Source organism: Dromiciops gliroides, chromosome 6 (assembly GCF_019393635.1).
Source record: "Dromiciops gliroides isolate mDroGli1 chromosome 6, mDroGli1.pri, whole genome shotgun sequence".
Classification (NCBI taxonomy): Eukaryota; Metazoa; Chordata; class Mammalia; order Microbiotheria; family Microbiotheriidae; genus Dromiciops; species Dromiciops gliroides.
The window spans coordinates 261,852,604-261,879,951 of record NC_057866.1 but is presented as its reverse complement, the minus strand read 5'-3'; the positions used below and the strand labels follow the sequence as shown (position 1 = coordinate 261,879,951).

General features: G+C 40.0%; 1 protein-coding gene across 1 annotated transcript in view; it reads right to left on the bottom strand.

Annotated features, from left to right (window-relative positions):
* ADAMTS3 (ADAM metallopeptidase with thrombospondin type 1 motif 3) overlaps positions 1–25,255 on the bottom strand; it is a 295,940-nt gene extending 270,685 nt beyond the window's left edge. The window contains 3 exon segments of the mRNA XM_043969646.1: positions 3,715–4,121; positions 23,544–23,571; positions 25,054–25,255. Coding sequence (XP_043825581.1) covers positions 3,715–4,121; positions 23,544–23,571; positions 25,054–25,122 — 504 coding nt within the window. The 5' untranslated portion in view covers positions 25,123–25,255.
* Between the last annotated feature and the right edge of the window lie 2,093 nt (positions 25,256–27,348).

Genomic DNA, 27,348 nt, shown 5'->3' with positions numbered 1-27,348 from the left:
CATAGTTAATGATCTACACCATTCTCCTCATGTTTCACCGTAATGAGACATAAAGCATCAGCAGTTTGCGGAAGTGCCTGAAATTAGGGCGATATTTACAAAGAGCAACCAAATGTTTAGTTTTCCCCTTCTCTCTTCGCTACGTCTCTCGTTTATAAGTGGAGTTATTGTTAAACATTTTCCATCGTGTTGTATAGTATCCCATTATCATGACTTGCAAAAACACTGGCCAACTCTGAGTAGAGTTGGTGTGAGACAGGCAGCCATGTGGAGGAGGCATTAGCTTAGTCTTCTTGGCCCCCGAGATCAGAGCTAGGAGCAGTGGGTGGAAAGTGGTACAGATAGTGGCTTGACATAAAGAAAAACTCTTTCACTATTCCCCAAAAGAAGAATGGGATGCCTATCAAAGGAATGACTACTCCCCACTTAAGGTCTTCAAGTAGAGGCTGAGAGGGCCACTCATACCTTGGTCTAGCTGGCCTCTCACATGTGTTCTTTCTCTGTGACTCTGTGCTATACTCATGCATAACTTAGTGTATTATTATTTGAATGCCTTCAGAGCTCTTAATTATGAGCTGATCCTATGCTTCTAAATAGTAGGCTTTTAGCTTCTTTGACCTCAATAGATCAAGCTCATTATTTTCATTAATCCAAAAGCCTGATATTTTGAGATTAATAGTATTATTCTCATTCATTCAGAAGCCCAATATTTTGAGATTAATAGTATTATTCTCATTCATTCAGAAGCCTGATGTTTTGAGATTAATAGTATTATCCTCATTTGTTCAGAAGCCTGATATTTTGAGATTAATAGTACTACAATTTTTTCGGGCTTGTTGTCTAGCTATCTGATTTTATTAGTATAGGGAATAAGAGGTGAGGAAAGCCCCTCTATCAGTGAAGATTCCCAATTGTCTAGCATCTTAGTTTTAGAAACTTGTCTGGGACAGTGAAATATTAAGGGTCACACAGCTAACACCTTATCATAGGCAGGACCTGAACCCACGTCTTTCTAACTCCAAGGCTGGCTCTCTATATATCCCCTCATCAAAGAAGTGGCACTGCAGGAGGCACTTTCTTACTGTCAGTTAGTAACTAGGAAACTCTTGAACTCACAAGATAGCCCCCAGAGAAACATGTCTTATTGAGTATTGTTTTTCCAACACCTGTGATCTGGGAAGAAACACAAAGCAGAAAAGGCAGCCGGGGACCAGAGGTCCTGTCCCCACCACACACATGTTCTCAAAGCCACATGCTCACAGCCTCCGTAGAAGCTGCTTGGGAAAGGGAGGTGAGAAAGGTTCTCTATCCTATTAGGATACATCTGTATCTGTGGGTTGTTGTTTTGTTCCTGAAACAATCCATAATAGTGCCACTCTTTAACTGTGGATTAAGGCCTAAAAATATTTCTTTGAGAGACTGGGTTCTGTATTCTAATCCCAGATCTGATGATTATCTGGATGACATTAGGCATGTATACACACACAGACATATACACGTATACATATATGCATAGATGTACACTCAGCCAATATGAGACCTGAACCCATTACGTGTGGTTTGTTTAGCTTCTTAAAAAAGTTTCTTGGGGGGCAGCTAGATGGCGCAGTGGATAAAGCACCGACCCTGGATTCAGGAGGACCTGAGTTCAAATCCAACCTCAGATACTTGACACTTACTACCTGTGTGACCCTGGGCAAGTCACTTAACCCTCATTGACCTCCAAAAAAAAAAAAAAGTTTCTTGAGCGCTGGCTACAAACCCTACCAACCATCACACACAAAGACAAAATCACCAAAAATTGGGTCCTGGTAATTAACAATTTATCAGCATTGAACCACATAATAACAAAATGCCATTGGTTTGCTCGTGAGGAAAACGGACAGTCTAAGTTCCTTGGCAAGCTAAATGCTGGCCAGGAGAGATCATAGAATCAAGATACAGACTGGAAAGGGACCCCAGGGGCCACTGGAAGCTTAAGTAGCTGAGTGACTAGTTGCTGACCTGGAAGTCAATAAGACTTGAGTTTGAATCCTGTCTCAGACCCTTAATAGCTATGTGACTCTGAGTAAACCACCTAAACTGTGCCTCAGTTTCCTCACCTGTAAAATGGGGATAATAATAGCACCCACCTCCCAGGGTTGTTGTCAAGATCATGTCTATACAGGGTCCTTGGAAACCTCAAAGTGCCCAATAAATGTTATTGCTGTTCATACTATTATTACCTGGTTCAGCCATCCCATTTTACAGATGAAGAAAGTGAAACCCATTTTGGTTAAGTGAATTGTCCAAGGTGACAGAGACAGTAAGAATCAGAGATGGGATTATAACTCAGGCCCTCTGACTCCAGGATTGGTGCTCTTTCACACATAGCCCATTTCCTCCCAAAGAAACAACCTTGGGCCTCAAGCATACACTTATAAAATGTCACTGCTCTGGACTTCAGGAAAACAGCTGATAACAGACAGAGGCAAAGTCACCAGCAGCGACTATTTCCAAATAACATCTAGAAATCCAAACCAAAGAACAATTAAGACATAATTATAGGACAGTAAGCTGTCCTTTAATCTTTCCCACTGTTAGCAGCAGCTGCTACAGCAAGATATTTAAAAGTGAAAAGAAAACAGCAAGCTATAACATTGCCTATGTGTGAGTCCACACCTACTCACCCACCCAGACTCAAGAAAATGGTTTCTCATGGGCGAAAAGTACACTTAGAGAGACAGACACCTTGGCAGGGGTCCTTCATGTGGGGTCCAGAACCTTAGATAACTATATTTAATACAATAGAGTTCCTATGTACTTCATACATTTAAAGGGGGCAGCTAGGTGACACAATGGATAAAGCACTGGCCCTGGAGTCATGAGGACCTGAATTCAGATCTCACCTCAAACACTTACTGGCTGTATGACTCTGGGCAAGTCATTTAACCCCAATTGCCTTAAGCATCCAGGGTCATCCCCGGTCGTACTGATGAATATCTTTCCACTAAACCTAGACGGCTCTGGAGGAGAGAGTGATGTTGCTGACCCTGCACAACCCTGCCTCATTTAAATCCAATTCATTGAAAGTCATGGCACCCATCATGGTCCTCTTCCATAATAAAGGACAAACAACAACAATACATTAAAGACTTTTTTTTTCAGAGAAGGACCCACAGACTTCACCATACTTGCCATTAGTTCCATGACTCAAAAACAGTGAAGTGTAAGTGAAGCTCAGCTCACAATCTGTAGCATTCACTGAATAACATAATAAATTCTTTGAATCAAGATGCTTTTAAAATGAGGGATAAGATTCTGTTGTAATGAGTAGAAGAGTCAAAAAAAAAGAAGTAGAAGAGTCTGTATTAGTTTGGAAAATGTTGAGATTTCTAAAATTTAAAAGACACACTGAGTACCTCTAGAAGGATGGAATAAAACCATAATTATTAGCCTTCCAATTTAAAAAACTACCATATATTGCAATTTTCTTTAGAAGTCTTTGTGTTCAATGTACCAAACTACACTATCCCTTTTCTGTTTCCTGTAAAGATGGCAGACCAAGTGGATACCCACATCTCTAAGGCAGTGTCTAATAATTTGCAATATGAGCTCCTACCCCACCTTTCTCTTGAAGGACAAGAGAGATTTCAGTGAAGGGTTGGGTTGGGTTGGGGGTGGGGGGAAGAGGAGCAGATAACAAAAAATGACAAAATGGGGGAGAAGTCTTACCAGACCATCACAGTTGCTAATGGCAACGGAAGCTCCTGGGATGTCTGTTAAGTCTCCGACATAAGCACAGTTGGCCCATAGAGGCTCTCTTTTCCAAATCCTTTCTGAATCACTTCCAGGCTGACTATCATTTACATGGCTGGGTCCATCCTCGCTGACCACAGAAGTCCTGTGCCACTCCACCATGGCTCCTGGTGCTACTAACTGAGTGTTTGGCTTCAGCCGGAGGTGAAAGTCTCTTCCAAAAGCTGTCACATTGAAAAACAATCGTTCAGGGTTGGAAGACACATCCCTTGGTGCTCTCTTTTTATGACTTGCAGAAAGAATGTGGGAGAGGTAGTGCCCCTGGAGGTTGGTGCTGATGGGAGTAACCAGCTCGTATTCTCTAGATCGCTTTTTGGGCAAATCTGTGGGAAGAAAAAAAAGACAACTATAGGAGGAAACAAGAGGACATAATAGGGATAGAAGTATGATGACTACCAATTACATGCCTAACTTGACCCAAAAGTTGTATTCTAAATACTTTATGAGTACACATCAAATTTTTACTAACTAAACTCAGTAATAATTATACCTGGGAGCTTTCTATCTGATACATCCCAGGCCCAGGGTCTTATACATGCAATGGATGGAAGCCATAAATAAATAACTGCTGAAAACTGAAAGACTGAATAATTTGTCACACACACACACACAGAATCTTCCTGCAATAGAACTAACCACCTCTAATTTGTCTTCTATCCCAGTGTTGGCAAGAATGCTAATAAGCAAAGAACAGGTGAGAGCAGGAAAAATGAAAGAAAGAAAAGCAATCCATAAGATGAATATCCAGGGACTGATTATTTCAGAGCTAGTTGCAGCTTCATTTTGCACACTTAATAGATTCTCCCACGAAAGATGAACCCAATTAATTATATGGGATTTTGTATCTCAACAGTTATCATGATTGCACAAATTCAGGGATATCAAGAAGACAAATTCCCCAATCTCCCTGTTGATGACCTAAATTCCATGATTCAAAATTAATTCTTTTAGCTTAAGTCAAATAAAGCCTGTGCCCCCTCTTAAGATACAAATGCCCTAGGAAAACAAATTCAAGCTTCTAAGCCTTAGTGGGAATGGGCTTCCCAAATGACTGCTAAATTCATCAGCTCCCATGGTTTTAACTATCATCTTGATGCAAAAGTATTTGACATCGATAGAAAGACAGATTGGTAGGAAGACAGATAGATGAATGGATGGATGGATGGATGGATGGATGGATGGAAATTGATGGACAGATAAAGAGAAATAGAGATATAGATACATATATTATACATATAAAGTAAGATAATATTTGTAAAGAGTTTATCATGGTGCCCAACACACAGACACTATACAATTGCTTCTTTCCTTCCACCCTTCCCATGTGCAAGTGTATATACATTTATACATCTCCTGCAAGCTTCAATCCCAGATCACCAATTCTCTATTGGAAATTTCACATTGCATGTTCTTTCTAAAGATATCTGCAGTGCTACATGTCTAAAAATGAACTCAATTATTATATACTAGAATAGCTTCAAAACAAATAATTCACATTTCTATAATTCATTACAGTGGATAAAATGTTTTCCTCATGAGAACCCTGTGGGTTCGGCCCAGAGTGGCCGAACAAAAGATCATATAGGCATTAAGTAACAGAATCAATATTCAAACTAAGGCCTCCTGACTCCCTGAACCTGACTGTGTTACAAGGAGAAAGAAATGGTAAACCATTACAGTATCTTTGACAAGAAAACCTCAAATGGGTCATGAAGAGTCGGACGTGACTGAAATAACTCAACAACAACAATAACAACACAGGTGATACTCAACTAGCTGAGTGTAGAACTCCCTCCCACTGTGCAGACTGCAACCCATCCACACCTTCTTATTCTGTACAACTCCAATCCATGGCCTGTCACAAATTTATGATAGGGGAGCCAGCCTGAAATGCTAGGGAGCTTGCTCTAGAATTCTAGGTGTTTTATGCATGTATAAATTGAGAACAAAGGTCAGTCTGGATGAATACCTCTCTGATGACATCTCTCACCTGACTTCTGTATATTCCTAATTAGTAACGTGCTGGCCAGGACTCATACTACCATACATCTCTCCTTTGCCCTGTTGGAGGCCAGCCACTTTACTCCTTCAAAAACATTATTTCATCTACAGTTTGTTAACTAATTAGATCAATGTTTTGTGATACTATTCAGTGTTCACCATGTCTAGCACCAATGGACTCTCTGTTGATGAGGCATACATGTGTCTTCTGTTCTGGTCTACAAACTTTTGACGTCTCTCATTTCTTGCACCAGAACCACATTTTCCAATATAATTTTCTCTGTGCTCTTTATCCTTTGTGTTGATGTCACTATTTAAGTACATACTGACTGAATTTGGGGAGTTTCATCAAGATTTTTGTAGAATTCCTCTACCTTCTTATTTTTCAGTCATGTCTGACTCTTCATGACCCATTTGAGGTTTTCTTGGCAAAGATATTGTAATGGTTTACCATTTCTTTCCCCAGCTCATTTTAGACATGAGGAATGGAGGCAAACAGGGGTCATACAGCTAGTAAGTGTGTCTGAGGCTGGATTTGAACTCAGGAATGAGGAGTCTTTCTGACTCCAGACCCAGCACTCTATCCACTGTACCACCCAACTATGTTCTTATACTCTGTAATAAATGTTTACTTGTAGACTACAATTATCTTCAAGATGGAATTTTAATTGGAAATTAAGAACATGCCCATCAATTAGGGAATGACTTGAAGAAGTGTTGGTATATGATTGTAATAGAATATTACTGTGCTATAAGAAATGAGAAGCTGGATGATTTCAGAAAAACCTGGAAAGACTCACATGAATTAATATAAAGTAAACAGAACCAAGAGAACATTGTACACAATAACAGCAATACTGTGTGAAGAACTATGAATGACTTAGCTATTATCAGCAATACAATGATCTAAGACAATCACAAAGAATTCATCATGAAAAATGCTCTCTTTCTCCAAAAAAAAGAACTGATGCTATCAGAATATAGACTAAAGCATACTATTTTTTGCTTTCTTTCTTTCTTTTTTGTTTGGGTCTTCTTATACAAAAAGACTAATATGGAAATGTTTTACATGATTGCACATGCATAACATATATCAGATTTCTTCCTTTCTCCAGGATGGGAAAGGGGAGGTAGGAATAGAATTCATAGTTCAAAATTTAAAAAAAAATTTAATTGTTTTTAAATGTAATTAGGGAGAAAAAATTAAAATATTATTTACAGAAAAAAGAAAGCTGCGGAACACTGCCAAGATCATCCCCATTATTTCTCTTCTTTGTGGATTTAAGAAAAATCACCACATCAGTTGGCACAGCTTAGTCCCTAGAAGTATTCTTAAATCCCCAAGGAAAGTCTTTGAAATACAGTGTTACCTCCACACCAAAAAGAGAGGTTAGAGCACACATTGCGGAGGGTCTAGTGGGGCATGCTTCCAAAAAAATCCATCACTCTTCCTCTGCTTAAAGACATCCAATGAGAAGACATCCCTGACCTTTGAAGGCAACCCTTTCCATCCATTTGAAGCAGTTTTATTAGGCAGTTTTTTCCAACATCAAAATCTTCCCCTTGGCAACTTCCACTTATTGATCCTAGTTGGGTCCTCTGGGGCCAAACAGAAGGAGTCTAATCCCTTCTTCATATGACAATCTTTGAAAAAATATTTGAAGGCAACTATTGGGCACCCTTTGAGTCTTTTCTGGGCTAAGGACATCTACTTCCCTCTACTGATCCTGAAATGTCATGAACTCAGGCTCCTTCCCCATCCTGGTTACCTAAGACACTCTCTAGCTTATCAATGTATTTCTTAAACCATAGGACCCAAAATTGGTTACAGTTTCATCCCCTCCTCTTTAAAGTCAGTATTTTGTCTCAGAAATAAGCTTTTCTTAACCTATTTTGATGCTAAATTTTTTTCCCCACAGAGTTTTGATCTGCTTCTCTCTGTCCCTAAAAAAGGGACTTAATAAATAGAAGTATGTATAGAATATTTTTACACACATATGCCTATTTGTGTCTAATGGTAGCCATCTCTAGGGTAGAGGGAAAGAAAAAAAAGGAAAAAATAAATTTACATGATAACTTTATTATATATTTAAAAGGAATAGTAAGTTATATATATATGTATGTATGTATATATATATATATAATGGAATTGCAGTTTTATGGGCAATCATCATTTTTATTATATCATGTTATGGAAATGTCTGTTTTATTCTATAAATTAAAGACAAAATAAATAAATGTTGGAAAAAGGTCCCTCTGTGCTATCCCTCCCACAATAGATACTGTTTCACTTATCAGTTCTTCATTATCGTTTAAGTTTCCTTTTATCTTTTTTTTTTTTTTAGTGAGGCGATTGGGGTTAAGTGACTTGCCCAGGGTCACACAGCTAGTAAGTGTTAAGTGTCTGAGGCCAGATTTGAACTCAGGTCCTCCTGACTCCCAGGCCGGTGCTCTATCCACTGTGCCACCTAGCTGCCCCATTTCCTTTTATCTTAACTCTAAACTCTTAGGTCCTTTTTGTCTACTGTAATCAATCTATGTTGTTCCTTTTCAATTCAATTCAATGTTATTGTTCAGCCATTTCAGTTGTGTCCAACTCTTTATGACTCTATTTGGAGTTTTTGTGGCAGAGATACTGCACTGGTTTGCCATTTCTCTCCCTAGCTCATTTTAAAAATGAGGAAACTGAGGCAAACAGGGTTAAGTGACTTGGCATGGGGCACACAGGTAGTAAATGTCTGATGCTGGATTTGAACTCAAAAAGATGAGTCTTCCTGACTCCAGTCCCTACATTCTATCTACTGAGCTACCCAGTTCCCCCTCAGTTCAATATTTCCCTTAAAAAAACATCTAGGTTATAAACACCAGGAATTGTTTACATTAGTCTTTTTTTGAGAATTATAATAATTTACCTTTCTTGCATTTCATTGTTTAGGCTGCTTCCAAGTAAAGTCTGTCTATCTCCTCACTCTTCCTTTTGCTCTCTCTCTTTGTCTGTCTGCCCCACCCTTACCCCTGGAATGTCTCAAATGAAGAGTCATATTTTTTTGCAGATAATTATGCTCAACTTTGTGGAATATTATTCTAGGTTATAGTTTAATCTTTTTATATCCTATTCCAGTCCTTGGTCTAATTTCCCAAGGTGGAGGTGGCCCAAACTCATTGTTGCTTCATGTTTCAAGGTCTTTGTCTTGGTATTTGCAAAACAGGATGTTTGCTATTGTAGTTGTGAAGTCTAACCACAACATGATTTGGAGTCTGATACATGAATCTAGCATTTGTTTTGGCAGTGATGTAGATTTGATAAGTGCTTTGTCTATGTTAAGTTCTGGGCAGTTTTCTTGTATTATTTCCTTGAAAGCAGTTTGTCATTTAAGGTTGTTGTTTTTTTTTCTAATTTGCCATTTGCTTCTGTGAGCCCCAGAATGTTGAAATTCTCCCTGTTCATCCTACTGTCAAAATCAATCACTTTGATGAGCATAGAATGTATGTGTTCTTTTTAACAAAGCCTTTGCATTTTTTCTACCCAATTTCTTGCATTCAATTTTTCTACCCTACTATTTGTGTTTTTAACATTATATTTTGAAAAGTGATCTTCAACCTAATTAACTCATTTCATTCCTAATAACTTCTCTTAAAAGTTATATTTATCTTTTAAACCCTTCTAGGGTTTCTTGCTATTGCTTCATGATCTCTGAGGAATATGTAGGATTCTCTTTTTTGATGGGGCATTTTGGTTTATTTTCCTTCCTCAAATAATATTTGTTCATTATTCTGTCCTCTACTGGCATTTTTATGAATTTTTCTTCCAGTCTCTATGAGCTGATTCTCAGTTGATTTATTTACTTGTGAGCTAGATTTTTACTCTAACGCTTGACCTTTGGGGGAATTAAACCTTTTAATTTTTTTTTTGTATCCCTGGGTAATTATCCCTAACTTTTCTCCTGATTCTTTGGATCCTCCCCATTAAAACTGGTATACAGATCCCCAAGGCTGGGCATCTGCAGTCTCTTCACATTGAGGGTGGGGAAGAACTGGGAAGGTTCTTCTCAAGTTACTGCCCAGAGTAAACTGGGTAGAGTTGGAAGGAACAAGGAGAAAGAACAAGAACTGGCCCCAGGAGGGTTTCTAATCTCCCTTCCCTTAAGAGGAAGCTCTTTCTCCTTCTAGGCCTGTCTTCCATAGTTCATTCCACTGCCCCCATTTTCTGCCCCACTCCAACAGTAACTCTTCTTTTCCTTCCCATGACTGAGCAGAATTAGTGTCTCTCATTTATGAAGGGGCATGAAGGGGGTTTGGATGAACTTATTGCCATGGGAAACCCAAGAGGAACCTCCCCACCTGCACCTGGAAGTACAAGTCAACAAGGCTGTTTGATCACACTGTGCCCAACACAGAAAGTGGGTTGGAAAGTGATCATATGATCATCTCTATAGCAGATACAACCCTCTCCCCCCCACTCCATACCAGGAGATCCTTTCTAGCCCAAAGTTGCCAAAGGCTCGTTGGCTCCCTAGAAACAAAGGCTGAGATCATCGCTGTGGCTGTCCCCCCCACCCCCCACCCCAGTTTCTCTGGGTATATACCCAGAGTAAGCTGGGTATATAACACTAACACTTCCATTATCCCTCCTCTCAAAGGCTTTGTGAAACTCTATGTAATGAGAACTACTCTCACAAGCCTATTGTGAGTACAGTACATTATAAATCTTAAAGTTTTATACAAATGTGAGCTTTACATATATGAATACACACATGTACATATAGGCAAGTGCTTTTAAATGCTTAATAATCAGCCCTCTAAAATGAAAGCATACACAAGACATTTTTAGTTGAATATGCATTTTCACATTTTATTTATTTATAAATTGTATTATATTTATTATAAATAAATAAATTTTTGTTGTTTATTTATTTAGATTTTCTTAAGTCTAAACAAATCAGCAAAACTACAAGTCAAGTAGAATTTGCTGATTTGTGAGATGTAAATGCTCAAACTGAACTACACACTCCTCTTATATATCTTTATCACTACACAAAGGGACATGGATAGGACATCAAATTGTGATTTTATTGATGACAGGAAAGGCCTAGAAAAGGAAACCCCCTCTACTAAAGCAGGTTGGCACTTCTCTGCAATTTACAGTGTTAGAAAATGCCCTGAAGCACTGAGAAGTTAAATCAACAGTCAGTCAGTCAACAATCATTTAGTAAGTGCCTACCTACTATGTGCCAGGCAGTATGCTGAGTGCTACAGGATACCAAAAAAAATTGGCATGGAACTTATACAATCTAATGGGGAAGACAACGTGCTAACAACTAGGTTCAAACAACCTACATACAGAATAAATTGGAGATAATTAACAGAGGGAAGACGATAATATTAAGGGGGATCTGGAAATATTTCCTGTAGAAGATTTTAGATTTTAGCTGATATTTGAAGGAAGCCAGGAAAACCAGGAGGCAGATGAGGAGGAAGAAAATTCTAGACAAGAGGAACCAAACAGCTAAGGAACCTACAAAACTGGGAGATAGAGCATCTATACAAAGAACAGAAAGGAACCCCGTGTCACTGGATCACAGAGCACATTGAAGATGCCTGGAAAGTTTAAGCTACTTGCTCAGAGTCACAGAGCCTATATGGGTCAGAGGTGACACCTGAACCCAGGTCTTTGGGGTTTCAAGTCGAAGTCTTTATAACTTCCGCCACTCTAGGCCAGATTCGTGATGTCTGTGTATCGAAGGCTATCTATAAAGGCATTTCCTTTATGCACTCTAAACATGAAACAACCTAACCTCAAATGTAATTTTGTAGCTAAAGAAATGACTCAAAAATGTTTTTCAGTTGTCTTGTAAAGAGAAATATTACTATCAGCAATGACAAGAACCTACAAGGGAAAAAAATGAAGTGGGATGATGGTCTTGAGGTCTTGATGTATAAAAGAATTGGTCAAAAAGAAAGGTGTTCTGTGGTTTGTAAATAGCGAGATGAAAGAGGAAGCGTCTTTTCTCAAAAGCAAGTCAAATGAATTGTAACATGTGCAGAAGTTTTTAATCTAGCCGAACTCTTTGGCCCATTCTATCTCTAGCCCCTTGTCATTTCAGTCCTGAGAAATGTGTTCGTGAGCTTTCTGTCCCAGCTGCAAATCTTTGCTTTACTTCCAAAGGATCTCTGTTTGGCTATTTGAAGAAGCACGTTAATTTTTTGCTCATTATTAGGAAAGAGGAAACAAATCGTTGTGATCTTAAAATTCTTCTCATTTTTTTCATCTGGTTTTGAAAGTAAACTCCAGTTGCCTAATGTTTGTGTTTAAGAAAGCCATTTAGGAAAGAACAACACATTCTTTCAGGGCATAAAAGCAGGTAAGGGAAGAATTTTAAAGGGGGGAGGGGAACATTTTGAAGAAAAATATTGTGGTGGTTTTAACTTTATTCGATTTGTTTTAATGTGGTTAGCTGTGCTGATAAATGTAGAACAGGACTCTTAAAAAAAATCAAACCAGAATGTGAGAATGTCAATGTGCTAATCTTAGCTCTGGGGTTACATTCTTTTTAAAAGCATTTGGAATCAATATTGTTCATGACCATCAGAAATATTTATTGGTCCATGGCCTATCTTGGGCCCTACACAAAATAAGTTACCAAGACATAATCCCTACCACAAAATTTCAAATCAATGATGCTCCCCTAGACATTCACCAGTGAGTAGGCTCACAAGCAAATTAGAAGCAGCCTCACTACCCAGACCAGAAATAAGTAAATCTGTCTATGGGCATGAATAAAAACAGGGACTGACCCTGTGATTTAAATGGTATAAAGAACTCTCAGATGAGGAAACTCCCTCTACCACCACTCTGAAAAGTAAAAGCACTTAGGGTCAATGAGAACAATATGCCCCACCAAGATCTACATAATCCACATGGTTCATGGTAACCACGAAGACTGAGGTTCACATTGGCTCCTCCATATTGTGGCTCTACCCTAGCTCTTCTTCAGCTCCTGGAACTTTGCCTGGTCCAGGAATTCTGTTGCTCAATTAAACTACTGATGATTCACATCCTAGGCAAGATTTCTCACCATTCTGTCTTCTCCATCTGCAGGCAGTCCTGGGGTCATACACAAGCTTCCTTGAAGGGAGCCAAATGAGTAGAGAGGACTCCTTCCAGGGAATCACATCTATTCCTACAGCTCCTTTCAGTATTTCCCTCCCACTTTTTAGTCTCTGCTTTCTCTATCTGCAACCCCTTTTAGAAGGCCAAGTCCAAGGATATAACTGAAAGTATATGAACTGATGATGAATTGATCAGCAATTGCCAATCAATCATTATCAACATGGTGTCAATAGGCAATCATACCACTAATCCATCCTCATCAACTTTGTATCAATGGGGCAAACAGTACCTAAAATAAGGCAAGTAACTCATACCTTGACAAGGAAACATCAACGCCAGAAAAAATCCTCAACAATGAGTACAATGGAGGTTTTGCACTTTATAGAGGGAGACATTAGCAATGGCAAATGTGTATGTATATACATACATACATAACTTCATTAGGGCAATAAGAATCCAGAAAAATGACCCACTAAAGTCATTATAATTTAAATGTGTCCACATAACCTATGTCACATTTCAGATCATTATCAGTTGTAGGATGCTGTCAATTCAAAAAGAGTACCAAGAAACTTGCAGGCCAACAAACGGTGTATGTCTGGCAACAGTCTGCTTAATCTGTCAATTGTTTATGGACCATAATTTATTCAGATCCTTCCAATTTATAAACTGTTTCCTGGGATTAGATAAGATACTTCTTGAGTCATCTGAATTGAGTCACTATAATACTACATAGAACAATGGATAAATAATTTGGAGCATTAACCAAAGATGCTACAATTTAGGGGACTATAAAATAAACTGTAATAGGTTTTATAAGTCTGTAAAATAGAGATAACATACATGTGCCTCATAGGGTAATGGTGAAAAAAGTGTTTTGTAAGCCTTAAAGAGCTATATAAATGTGTTATAATAGTTTTTCTTTGGAGTCATGTAATCTTTTGATTCTCATCATTGCTACTGACATTTCTTCAAGTGTCTAACTTCCCTTTCAAGGACTCATGTCAGCAACAAGAAAACTTGACTGACCAAAAGGTTCAGCATCTAAGGGGCTTGCATTTGTATTTAAATAAAACAGGATTCCATCTACCAAAAGCACTGGGCCCTTGAACATGTTTAACCAGCTGTGAGGAACACTAAACATGAAAAGTCAAGATAATGATTGAAGCTGGGGCACTATGTCTCAAGCAGTGTTCTCAGAAGGTTTTAGTGCGACACAGTATCTTGGATTTCCTCACTCCCCTAATCCATTTGTTTTTTATCAGATGGGTGGTATTGGGTAGAAAAGACCTAAGGTTGCAAATTGGGTACAAAGAGATGGAACAATTGTGCGGATTGTGTTTCTTTGTGTTTGTGTGTGTTGAGTATCATTGAATAGAGATGACAGGATGCATCGCCCACATTTTCCTTCTTCATCTCTCTTCCTATACTATGTCCCCCAAGAAGTTCAATAATATTGCATTTGACAGGAAATATGATGAGCAAGGAGGAAAGAAAAATAGTCACCCAAAGAATGAAACAACTTCAAATAAGAGGAGATCACAGGACGGGAGATCAGAAGACCTAGGTTGGTGCCTATTCTTAGTGCCTGGGTAACCTTGAACAAGCCCTCTGGACTTGAGCTGATTTTCCTGAAGAAGGAAGGAGTTGGACAACACTATGTTGAGGAGCTCTTCTGATAAAGCCTATGAAATGGGGTATCAAAATGTAAGTGGCAAATGAGAAGGGTACATGGTTAAGGAACTTAGGGAAGTGGCAGAACTTAGGGAAGAACTCCTTATTTGGAGAAAACTACAAAGCAGTCTGGCAGAAATCAGACTCAGACCAACACCTTATCCCATATTCCACAGTACATTTCTAAATGGATATGTGACCTTGATCATACCAAGAAGAGAAGCAGATCATATCCATTTCACAACAATGAGTAGATGTATTCTTAACCAAACAAAGTTAAAGAAGATCAAATCGATGACTGATTACATGAAAAGGAAATGCTTCTGGACAAACAAAATTTAATGTAGCTGGGGGAAAAAAAGGGAAGGAATCAAATAGGGAGGAGAAAAAAAGTCTTGTGTCAATCTTCCTGATAAGGGTTTGATATCCAAGAGTTATAGATAACCTGTTGGTTATTTATAACGTGGTTTAGAGCTTGTTTAGTAAGAAACAGAGACCGATTACTGAACCACAGTATACAAATGATCAACATAAAATTAAAAAGGACAAAATGGAACAGATGCAAAAAGAACTTAAGGAAATAACAAAAATGAATGTATAAAAGAAAAGAAGCCACTTAGAACAAACGCATGACCCCACCTATGGGCTGCAGGAAAATTAGAGAGGCAGCAAAAGGAAGAATTGTATCTGCTAATGAATGGGAGGAGGGTCTCACCCCACAGGGAGATGGCTACTTAAAAATCCTTGTTCTGTTGTGTCCAACTCTTCATTGACCCCACTTGGGGTTTTCTTGGCAAAGATACCAGAGTGGTTTGCCATGTCCTTCTCCAGTTCGTTTTACAGATGAGAAAACTGAGGCAAAAAGGGTTAAGTGACTTGCCCAGGGTCACACAGCTAGTAAGTATCTGAAGCCAGATTTTAATTCAGCAAGATGGTTTCTTGACTCCAGGCCCCCAGCACTCATTTCACTGTGCCACCTAGTTGGCCTAGCTTATACTGTATACAACAATACCTGGGCAGGTCACTTAACCCTCATTGCCCTGAAAAAAAAATGCAAAAAAATTCAACAATAAGCTGAAAATGAACATGACCAGAATATTAAAGATCATATGATTGTTTTTAAAAAATAGACAATACCCAGATCAGATAACTGTCACACCTGTGTGTAGGGGTTAAAGAGATTGAGGTAATTATAAAAGATAAAATATGTAAAGTCAGAGCTCAGTACATCCATCAAATTATCTCACCTCCTTTAAAGTATCTCAATTCTAAGCCCTAGTAATTAACTAAGCAGTAACATTTCTTGATTGAATCAATACTTGAAACAAAGACATTTCAATGAGATACTACAGGAAGTCTATCCAGATTGGGAGAGAGCCACATACTCTGTAAGGCTCAAATAAAAGTAAGGAGGTAGTTCAGAACCTGGGACATTTGAAAAAATGCAATGCAGCTCAAGCAGTATCAACTGCATGAAGCCTTTTCTAATCACCCTAACTGCTAGTGCAGTTACACACACACACACACACACACACACACACACACACACACACACATATAGGTATGTATTTATTTCGTATTTAATTTATTTCGTAATAAGATATGTGTGTGGACTTATCTCCCCCATTAGAATGTAAACTCATTATAAGTAGAGATAGTTTCATACTATGTACTTGTTTCTCTAGTACCTACTACCTGGAACACAGTAGGGCTTAAAAATGTGTGTCTATTGCTTGCTTGCTTGCTTGATTGATTGATTGGGTTAGCTATCAAAGACTTGTGGAAAGATGATGAATGTATGTGTGTCAATATTTAGCTAGTACACACTTGAACACCACATTGGCCAACTAAAAGCAAAACACACACATGTGAAAGGAACCTGGAAAACAGAAATATAATAGAAATTATGCTTCTCTTTATAATAGATATAGCACTAGACTTGGAGTTGGGAAGACCTGAGTTCAAATCCCACCCTGAACACTTACTAGCTGTGTAACACTAGGCATGTCATTTAACTTTTGTCTACCTTAGTTTCCTCATCTGTAAAATGGTTATGATAAAATAGAACCTACCTCCCATGGTTGCCATGAGGGCAAAATGAGATAATATGAGATAATTTTTGTAAAGTACCTGGCACACCGTAAGTGCAACATAAAAATTAGCAATTAAAAATCAAACTCAGAGGGTTAAGGCAACTCAAAGACTTAACACAGCACAACAATGAAAAGCAGCAATTTGACCTAAATGAGAAATGTTACCAGTGGAAGTTTGAAAAGGAAGGGGAGAAAACTCATAAAAGAATGAAGAAGTCTGGTGTGTATTGCTGCAAAAAGTCTACACAAGTTGGGTCCATCAATCTCTCAGACATAACACTGGATCGGAAAAACTTCGGAAGGTTGAATAGACGTCACTGAAACAAATCTCAATTTCCAAGCTACACGGAATGAAAAGTTTCTGAAGCATAGAGACCTGACTAAAAAGGGCTTCTGGGAACCAGATGGGAACAGGAAGAGATTCCCATCCTCTGGTCTATTGTGGAGTTGTACCCAAGATGTGCTTGCACCATCCATCTGGGCAATGGCCCACTGAACACTGCTATTGGGAAAGCATTTTATTCCGGGACTATTTCTATCTGAAGCCTCTTGAAAATAATGAGAACAAAAGAATCAATTTAAAACAATGCTTTCAATGGATGTTGTCATATTAAGTAATCCCTAATCTCCAAGCTATATGGAAACAAAACTTTTTAAAACATAAAAACAGAACCAAAGAAGCTGCTTTCACTGTATTGTATTCAAATATGGTGGGCATGGCAATGCATGTTAATCCACCACTGGAAACTGACAGTCAAAGAGGTGATTTCCCAATGGTCTACAGTCTTTTCTTCGCTGACATTGCAGTACACTAAAAGTCATTTCAGTCTCTCTGTGCTTTTACAACAGTCTTTCTAACCATCAGATAAAGCCTTTAAATGAGGTCTGCAGCTCAAACGGGGCCAAATTCTATAAATACTCATCATCCTGAACCCACAATAATCAAGTTTCTGAACAATAGGCTGCAATTTAACCACAAAACATTAGACTGTCTTTCCCAAGAATTTACAGCAAGTCAGCAAAGTACTCTGAAAGCATTTGGGAAATGAAACTGAATTAATTACATCTGTCAACTGAGGTTACTAAGTCAAGAGATTCATTATCCACATTCTAAAGAACATAAATCTACAGGTTCTATTTTAAGGGGAAGTTGAACCTTCTAGTAGCAATAAAATTCCATATATTCATTTAATGGGTAGTCAGAAAATAGAAATCTGTCTAAATGGTTAATCGATCCCATCTTTCGGAGGGGGGGGTAGAGAATGAAAATTTGCAGACTCTGTGACAGTCTCCAATTATCAGCCTTGGTATGCCAAGGCCAAAAAAGTTTTTGGGAAAAAAAAAAAACAAATGCCAAAAACGTTTATGCTACCATAATAATGTAGCAGGCAGCTTATCACCGAAGGGAAGAGATGACCTAGTTATCTGACAAAAGAAGGCCATTGGGTGGTTATACAGCAGTGGTGGTCATGGCATTATACTTTGGGAAACTAAGCTAGGGTCCCAAATTCAGGTCATCATTGGCAACACATGCATTCCTAGGAGGCTAGCCAAGTTCTTCCTATCTGAACCACTGATGATTTTACCAGGCAACCTAGAATTGTCCCTAATGGATTTTCAAGATAATTTGGGCTGGCTATCCTCAGTCAAAAGGATGATGCCTAAAAGCAGGGAAAGACTCGAAGTGATCTTGGGGGTTTGTTCCAGGCCTAGGATTCCAGGATTAAGTTACCATAGTTACTTGAGGCACAGAAGAGAGAGAAGCTGGGGTGCATCAAAAGCATGGGGGGTGGAATACTACAATGATAAAGGCAAAAGAAAGTTCATGCTGATAATATGCTATACAAATATTGCATATTTCAGCTAAGAAACTTAAAGCTTGCCATAACAGCATGTACTAAATGAGCCTGGCAAATATTTGTTCAGTTCTCTTTGGTTAAAGGGAATCCAACAGCATAATTGATTGAAATGCAAAGATAATTTTTTAAGCCATCTTTTAGTCAATAAATTTAACTTCACCATCCATCAAACATTTCAACACAACTTGCTAGCAAATGAAACTGGCTAATTTGAATATCCAATTATTTTATTTCCCATGCCTAGGGAAATGAGCCAAAGTTCAGTGCCTTGTAAGCAACAGGCACTTAAAAGTGGTTTGTTGAATGATCGAAAATGGGTATAAGGGGCTTAGATGACCCTCAAACTGGACCCATCTCTGGATAATCACTTGAAAAATGTGCCAACACCTCATTTTGGAGGGGAATAAAACTGAGTTGAAGAGAGAGACAGAAAGCTTCAGATAAGTCTGAACATTCACCTAACCACTTATCACTGGAATCAGGAAGAAGTGGGGTTTGAATCCTACCTCTGATAATCACTCATTTTGTGACCCTGAGGCAAGTCTCTCAGCCTCAGTTTCCTCATTTGTAATGGAGATGATAAAAGCACTTATCTCACAGAGCTGTTTGTGAGGATCAGATGAGATAACATTCATAGACCACTTCATAAACCTTAAAGCCAGTGGGAGGGCAGGAAGGAGGAGCAAGTATTGAATAAGCACCACTCTGTGCAAATCACTTTACAAGTATCTCATCTGATTCTCACCCTAACAATGGGAGGTAAGTGCTATTACCATCTCTATTTTACAATGGAGGAAACGGAGGCAGACAGAGGTTAAGTGACTTTCCCAGAATCATACAACTAGAAAGTGTCTGAGGCTGGATTGAAATCAAGTCTTTCTGATCCCAGGTCCAGCACTCTATGTACTGCACTGCTTAGCTATCTCAGCTATAACCGCTAATTATCATCCTCATCCATCTACTCATCATTGTTATTATTACATCAAGTTTTCTGCCTGATCAAGCAAGCTCAAAAATTATCAAAAGGGGATCAGGGCGGGACCCTGGATTCAGGAGGACCTGCATTCAAATCTGCCCTCAGACCCTTGACACTTCCTAGCTGTGTAACCCTGGGAAAGTCACTTAACCCCAATTGCCTCACCCCCCCCCAAAAAAAAAGGATCAGGGCAAATGGGTAATCAGAAATGATGGGGTTACTGGCACCATGATGTTGGTGGGGAGAGGATGGCAAGAGGGAATAGGAATATGCAGAACTAAACGCAGCCAGAGGAAGATCAATGTGTCTCATTGGGGGAGGAGGGAGATGGGGGGAGGCAGAGTGGGAGGAGGAATGGCCACCACCACAATAAAGCTTGGCCATGTTTTCCCCCAAATAATTCCCAGCAGCCCCAGTGTGGTGCCTGAAGAAGAAAAGGTAGTAATCAGTAAGATTGTTTGGCAGATTCTCCAGCTTTTATAGCATGCTCAGATGTCTCAAACTTTGTGTGTCACCAAAACTTATCTTCATTACCCAATAAGGATAGTCAGCAAAAGTACCCATAATTACCCCCCAAGAAGCCTACAATTCCATTTCATGAGTCAGGAATGAAAGAACTTTTGGAGGAAGGGGGGATTGGGTTAGTCACATCATAGCACACAGACATGCATGTTGTCTCTGATGGAGATGGGGATGGAGAAATGGGTTAAGAACTGAGTCATTTGACCAAGCTTAGTTTCTAACAGGGCCAGATGCAACCACAAGACAAGAAACCATTTTTCCAATGGGTAGTGCAGGAAGAAGGGTAGAAACTACTACCATGGGTCATCTATCTATTTACATCAGTCAATAATAAATATTTCTTAAGTGCCTTCCTCTACTGTAGATACCTGAAAAGGTCAAATGGATGATAATGAAAATTCAGGTTTCTCCATGCTTATTCTTCATGGAAAATTTTCACTGTACCTTTAACAATCAAATGTGTAGAAAATAATCAGTCCTGTGCAATTTCATCCAGTTCATATATCCAAAGGATATGCACATAAGATAAATATGAGGTCTCCTGCCAATAATCTCTGAGAATCCAACAACTCATCACTGTCAGAAGGGAAGAATAGGGGAAGGAAGGAGAAGGGAAAGGGAATAAACTAGGAGGTAAGCACTATTACGATTTTATTACTGGGGAAACTGAGATGAATAGAAGTTAAGTGACTTGCCAATGATCACAGAATTAATAAGTGTCTGAGGTGGAATTTGAACCCATTTCTTCCTGATTCCAGACCCAAAGTTCTATTTACCTTGCCACATTCAAACAACTATATAAAAACAAAATATATACCCTTTTTAAGGCAAGAAAAGCTATTTAAATATTAAGTTATCCATTTTATAAGACAATCCCATTCCCCATACACAAAAAAAGTTCTATATGAAGGTTTCTAAAGTAAATTATTTGTAAACTAGTCTTGGCCATAATAGTTAGAAAAATGACCGAAATCCAAATCTCAAGTGGCAGTGCTCAAAGCACACACATATGAGCAAGCACGCACACACACACACACACACACACACACACACACACACACACACACACACACTTTTTTCTCTCTCTGTCTCTGTCTCTATTTTGCTGTCTGTTTCTCTCTCTCCCACCTCACCCCCTTTCCCTGGAAAGAGTCAGCAGAGCCCTTGGATAATAATTACTACAATTATTATTCATAAGAGAGATAGGGTCTGGTTCTGTGGTTCCAATTATTAAAGAGAACTTCCAGAAAAGGACATTTCTTCTACTAATGCAGGTAGGCAGCTTTTGTACAACGTGTCGTGTTAGAAGAGTTTTCCAGATCACTGAAAGTTTAAAAAACTTGGGGGCAGCTAGGTGGCACAGTGGATAGAGCACTGGCACTGGATTCAGAAGGACAAGAGTTCAAATCTGGCCTCAGACACTTGATACTTACTAGCTGTGTGATCCTGGGCAAGTCACTTAACCCCAATTGCCTCACAAAAAAACAAAAGGAAGAAAAGTTTAAAAAACTCATCTAGAGCCTCAGTACAGTTCAGAGGTAGGATTTGAACCTGAGTCTTTCCATTTTCCTAGGGCATCTCTCTATGCACTATTGAAAACAACAGTAAAAAGTCAGGCCTCAAGCCTGATCTGGGGGCATTTGTTGGACAAGGCAATGGGTCACTCCACCTCAGACAAGCTGACTCTAATTGAAAATATTATATTCTCTGAGGAATAGGTAATCATAAACATGTTCTTAAAGTCAAGGCATGCAAACATTTTTTTAAAGTAATCAATAGTTATAGAAGAAAACTTCCTTTTATGTCCCCAAGTTGATTCAGACATAGCATGATGCAGCAGTAGACTGGATTTGGAATCAAGACTCTGAGCCTCAGTTTCCTCATGTGTGAAATGCAGCACTGCCGATGTAACTGGGATTGTGTGAGGAAGGTGCTTTGTCATTTGAATTGCATCATTTTATAAACTTTTATATCATTATACTTGCTACCAGAGTTGGGACTTCAGCCTTGTAAAGAACTCTCTCCACAGAGACAGTGATAACTCAGGAGCTGCCTTGAGAATTTACAGTTGTTGCCCAAAGCCCCACAGCTATTATGTATCAGAAGCAAGATTTGTACCCTGTTTTCCCTCAAGCAGCTCTGTAGGACTTATCTACCATGTCAGAGACTGAGGTGGGGAAAGAGAATTCCCACACCAGGAGTTCTCTGCTGAGGCAATTATAGATTTTATAGGTTGTTTTTAAAAGTCCCTTTTTAAAAGGTTCATAATAAGATCAATAAACCAAAAAAGTAGGGAAGGGCTTAGCTATGTGCTGATCTCTGAATCATATGGGCTACTAATAAAAAGAAAAATTAAAAATGATTATATGGAACGACCACATGCCTAAAAGAAAAAAGAAAAACTTTCCTTCCTTCCCACCTCATGAGATCTATGACCTGCTCTCATCTTCCAAGACAAAAGAGCTAAGAACCAACACTTACTTGAGAAGTATGTAGGAAGCAAGTTTGGGAGTAGGTTCCTACTTATCTCTTAATAGCAACAAATTGCTAGAATTAACTTCTTTCCATCAGCTGTACTTGCATAAGGTACAACTTCTTTGGGGGACTTTTGGAATAGAATTCTTCATTATCTTCTAAGAGCAACAAATGGCTAGAATTTAACTTCTCCTCATCAAGTGATTATACATATGCATATGCATGTATATATGTATGTATTTATGTGTATATATGTGTATGTATGTGTGTGTGTATATGGCATGAAGTACAACTTCTTTTAAAGGTGACTCTATAACATTTCTAGTTATATCACTGAGGCAAATTCTTTACCCAAGGAGATCATTTTTCTCTAAGTAACTACAATAAAATGTTTACAAAAAGGCAATGAACAAGAATGTAGCTTGTTGCCTAGAAAGTATTTTCTTCTGTTTGCAAGAATGTCAGCAATAAGTTAGTATAATTATAATGCTACATATATGAGCATTGTAATATTTACTGCATAAGCATATCATAATAAATTTATGGTAAATTTAAGGGTTGTGGAATTCAACAATCTGTCTATCAACCAACATTTATTAAGCGCCTACTATGTGCCAGGCAATATGCTAAGAGCTGGGGATACAAAAAGAAGCAAAAGACAGTTCCTGCCCTCAAGGAGCTTACAATCTAATAAGGAGAACAAGAAGCAAACAAATCTATACAAACAAGATATATGTGTATGTATCTATGTATGTACATATGAATGATAAGTATGAAATAATTAAAAGAATAAAAATTTTGTGAAAAATTTAAGAAAGCTCTAATAATCAGAAAAGAAAAGGAGGGAATAAATAAAAGAGGGAAAGTTGTCACCCTAACTATTCAGAGAAAGCTTTCCTTGAGATCAGGCAACTAATGAATGGGGGCAGCACTCCAACTTCATATCAGGACACCCATCAGAAACATTCATTTCTAAGCTAACTTTCCAAATGTATTTGATACTTTACTGTGTGAAAATAATTAAGGAGGCTTACCTAGTCGCACCACTCCTTCATTACCCGCCTGAAAAGGGAAAGAGAAAAAAAGAGTAAGAAAAAAAGTTACTTGAGGTCCTGTCAAATGAACATTTTCTCCTGAAGGTTTTCTACCTTCAGGTAATGATTTTTAGAAACTAGCTAGCCACTAAAGCAGTGTGCTGGGTGGAAAAGCCTTGTCAAAGTCTTTGCTGCCTTAATTCATCGGTGATATTGTCTCTAAACTTGTGAGGGTATTGGCATATTTGCAAACCCCACCCCCCCAACACTTATACTACTAACTCAGGGACTGGACTAATTCTTCTTAACACTGAATGCCCTATTTTGAAAATCACTGAAGCTGGGCCAGGTTTAAAGGATTAAAACGAAGAAGATTTTGGTGAGGAAAGGAAGTGTTTAAATTACAAAGGAGAGATGATGGAGGGGGTAGGGTTTCTGGAGGCTCCTGGGGATGAGATCTGTCAGGAAAAAGGACAGAACTCCAGGGATCTGAGCTCAGGAAATAATCACAACAAATCAGTTTCTCTAGCTTATAGCTTTGGCTCAGAGCAGGCAGACTGGAAGACTCGAAGCACACTCAGCAAAGAAAGCCTGCGTGCGTGCATACCACAGCCTTCCTGTCCATATTTAATTTACAAAACGCAGCTCCTTCCTTCGATTTAGAGTTCTCAAGGACTCATCTAAGTTTACAGAGTTCACCTTGAGTCTCCAAAGAGTAGGGGGAAGGGTGAGGGGGGAAAAGAAAACAACTTCGCTTTTTTTTTTAAAGGGGGGGGAGGAGGAGGAGTTGTAGTGGAAGGGGCTGTGGAGGAGGGAGGAGAGAGAGGGAACAGGGAACAGGGGTAGGGTGGTGGGGCAAGAAAATGTAAAAGTCAGGAAATGTTTCAAGGCCCCCTCCCTATCTGTCAAACCCCAAACCGGGTAGCGATTCTCCGTGGACACGTGTATAACTGGCTGCTTGGGTCTATCCTCATCGATTACAACCACGGGAGAAAGAGAAAATCCAGGGGAAACAGGATAGGACGGAAGGAGGCAAAAGGAAGAGTTTAAGGAAACTCTCCTCCAGGATCTCATTCATGAGCTGACAGGGAAAGCGGATACCGGATTGCCAAAAGGTGGATGTAAATGTGCCCCCCCCCCAATAATTCTTCTGATTGCTGCACAGTGGGGCAAAGTCATATCTATGATAAGCCCTGGGCTCCAGCAGGAAGATTTTCCGATATTTCATGCAGTTAACTGGTTTTAAAAATAAATCTCTCTCTCTCTCTCTCTCTCTCTCTCTCTCTCTCTCTCTCTCTCACTCACTCACACACACACACACACACACACACACACACACACACACACACATCCATCCATCCATCCATCCATCCATCCATCCATCCATCCTGACCCAGTCTTCACTTTTGGCTTCTGCAAAAGAGAGCTGAGAGTGGGAGGAGAAATCAACCCTTTGAGGGAGAAAGGGGGGAGGAAGAGTTGAGTTTGTTTGTTTGTTTGTTCCACTTACTTGTCCATCAGCTGAAGTCCTAACCTCTATGAGAGCAGCTGCTACCAACCAAAGGGACAGGAGGACCATCACGAGTCGATTTCACTTTTCAACTACTTGGGCAAAGCAAAACTCCCCAAAAGGGGGCGGGGGAGGGGGAGCAACAACAACCCAAAAAAAGTTTCTTTTTTTCTTTAAAAAAAAAAAGGGAAAAAATAAAAAAGACTTGCTCTTCTGCGCTTTCCTTCACCGAAATGAAATTTGAGCTTTTATCCCAGCCTCCTTCCCCACCCCCCACCCCTCCTCTGCAGCTTCTCTCCCCCCTTTCCTCTTAAACCCAGTGTGCAAGAAGGAGAAAAAAGGAGAGAGAGTGGGAGAGTGAGAAAGACAGAAGGGAGGCTGATCAGGAAAGAGGACGAGAGGGCTAAGGGGCGGCTTTCAGCGCGATCCCGGAGCAGCTGCTTTAGTTGGGTTTTTGCCCTGGGCTTTTGAATTGGTCCTGGTCCCTCCAGCCAGAGCCGAGGACGCCTGGGTCTGGCTTTAACAAGAGGGAAAGAGGAGAAAAGAGGGAGAGAAGGAGGCAGAGGGAGGGAGGCAGCCAGACCCGGGGGCGGGGGCGGGAGTCGGCAGGGTGGGGGTTGGGGGGCAAAGGAAGGAGAGCGCCCCTCGCTGACTCCAGTGGCTCTCTCTGCAATCTGCTCCCTCATTGCAACCTGCGGGGCGCTAATAAACCAGGACGAGCTCCTCCCTGCACCACCACGGTGGGAGCTGCCCCTGCCCACGTCACACACACACATACACATACACTCACTCACTCACTCTCACACACACACACACACACACACACACACACACAGACTCGCACTACTCCTTGGGGCTGGGGGACCCCAGGGCCTGCTCCCAACCTAGCAGGGATAACTGGAGCCTGGAGCAAGCAGGAGCAGAGTGGATAGAAGGATGCGTGCATGCATGCATAGTCCTACATGTGAAAGCATGCATGTGTGCTGCGAGATCGCTCAGACCTCCAGCGACGCCGGACTGCTTTTTAGGAGGCCGGGTCAGGGGTTGCAGCTGCTCGCCTTGGGTTGGGGATGACCGCTGCAAACCCAGGGAAAGCATGGAGGCGATCCAGGAAGCAGAGCGGGCTGCAGAATCCAAGGCCAAGGATGGAGGAAATGCACCTCCAGAGACTGTGTGCTGCCTGGAGAATCCTTGCTCCCAGAGAGGACCCCAGAAGCAGCTGCGCGGTACAGAAGCCTGGGACTGAGGGACGGTCCTGCGCCCTAGACACTGTATCCTAAGAGGTGCTCAGTGCCACGAGATTCCTTCAGTTGTGGGGTCCCAAGATTGACCCAATGAAAGGGAAACGTGCTAGAGCCCGCTAAGGCTTGCAAAGTGTTGACTTGTTTCACCTGGAGGACAAAATAGTTTAGCCTGTTTAAGGTTTTGCTCGATGCCTTGGATCTTTTGCTGCTGCTCAGTGGTTTCAGACTCTTCGTAGTCCCCTTTGGGGTTTTCTTGGCAAAGATACTGGAGGAGTTTGCCCTTTCCTTCTCCATCATTTTACAGATGAGGAAACTGAGGCAAACAGGGTTAAGTGACTTAACCAGGGTCACACAGCTAGTAAGCATCTGAGGCTAGATTTTAATTTAGGAAGCTGTGTTTTCCTGACTCCAGTCCAAGCATTCTATCCGTGTGCCACCTAGCTGCCCTGCCTTAGTTCTAGTGGGCCCTAAATAAATGCTTACTTCCTTGACATTTTTTTTTGTTGTTTTGGGATTAGTGTTGGCCACCTCCCCTTTAAACAAAACTTGTACAAGATTTGCAGCCACACTTGAAAAAGATATTCATATTTTACTAATGGTAGAAAACTATTTCTCTCTCCTGCAGTCAGTTAACTGGTATTTTACTCAACCCTTAATGCATGGGGGGGTTCTGTGCTAAATAATGGATTATTATATCCTCATCTTATTGCACTTTACCTAAATTCTTTCTTTTTTTTTTTTAAGTGAGGCAATTGGGGGTTAAGTGACTTGCCCAGGGTCACACAGCTAGTAAGTGTTAAGTGTCTGAGGCCGGATTTGAACTCAGGTACTCCTGACTCCAGGGCCGGTGCTCTATCCACTGTGCCACCAGCTGCCCCTTTACCTAAATTCTTAAGCAGGGGACCTTCATCTTTCTCTGCATCCTGGATCTCTTCGGCAGGCTGGTGAAGTCTTCTGGACCCCTTTTCAGAGTAATGCTATTAAATGCATAAAATAAAATACATAGGGCTTTGGGGACCCAGGTGTCCTGAAATGTATTCTTGACTCCATT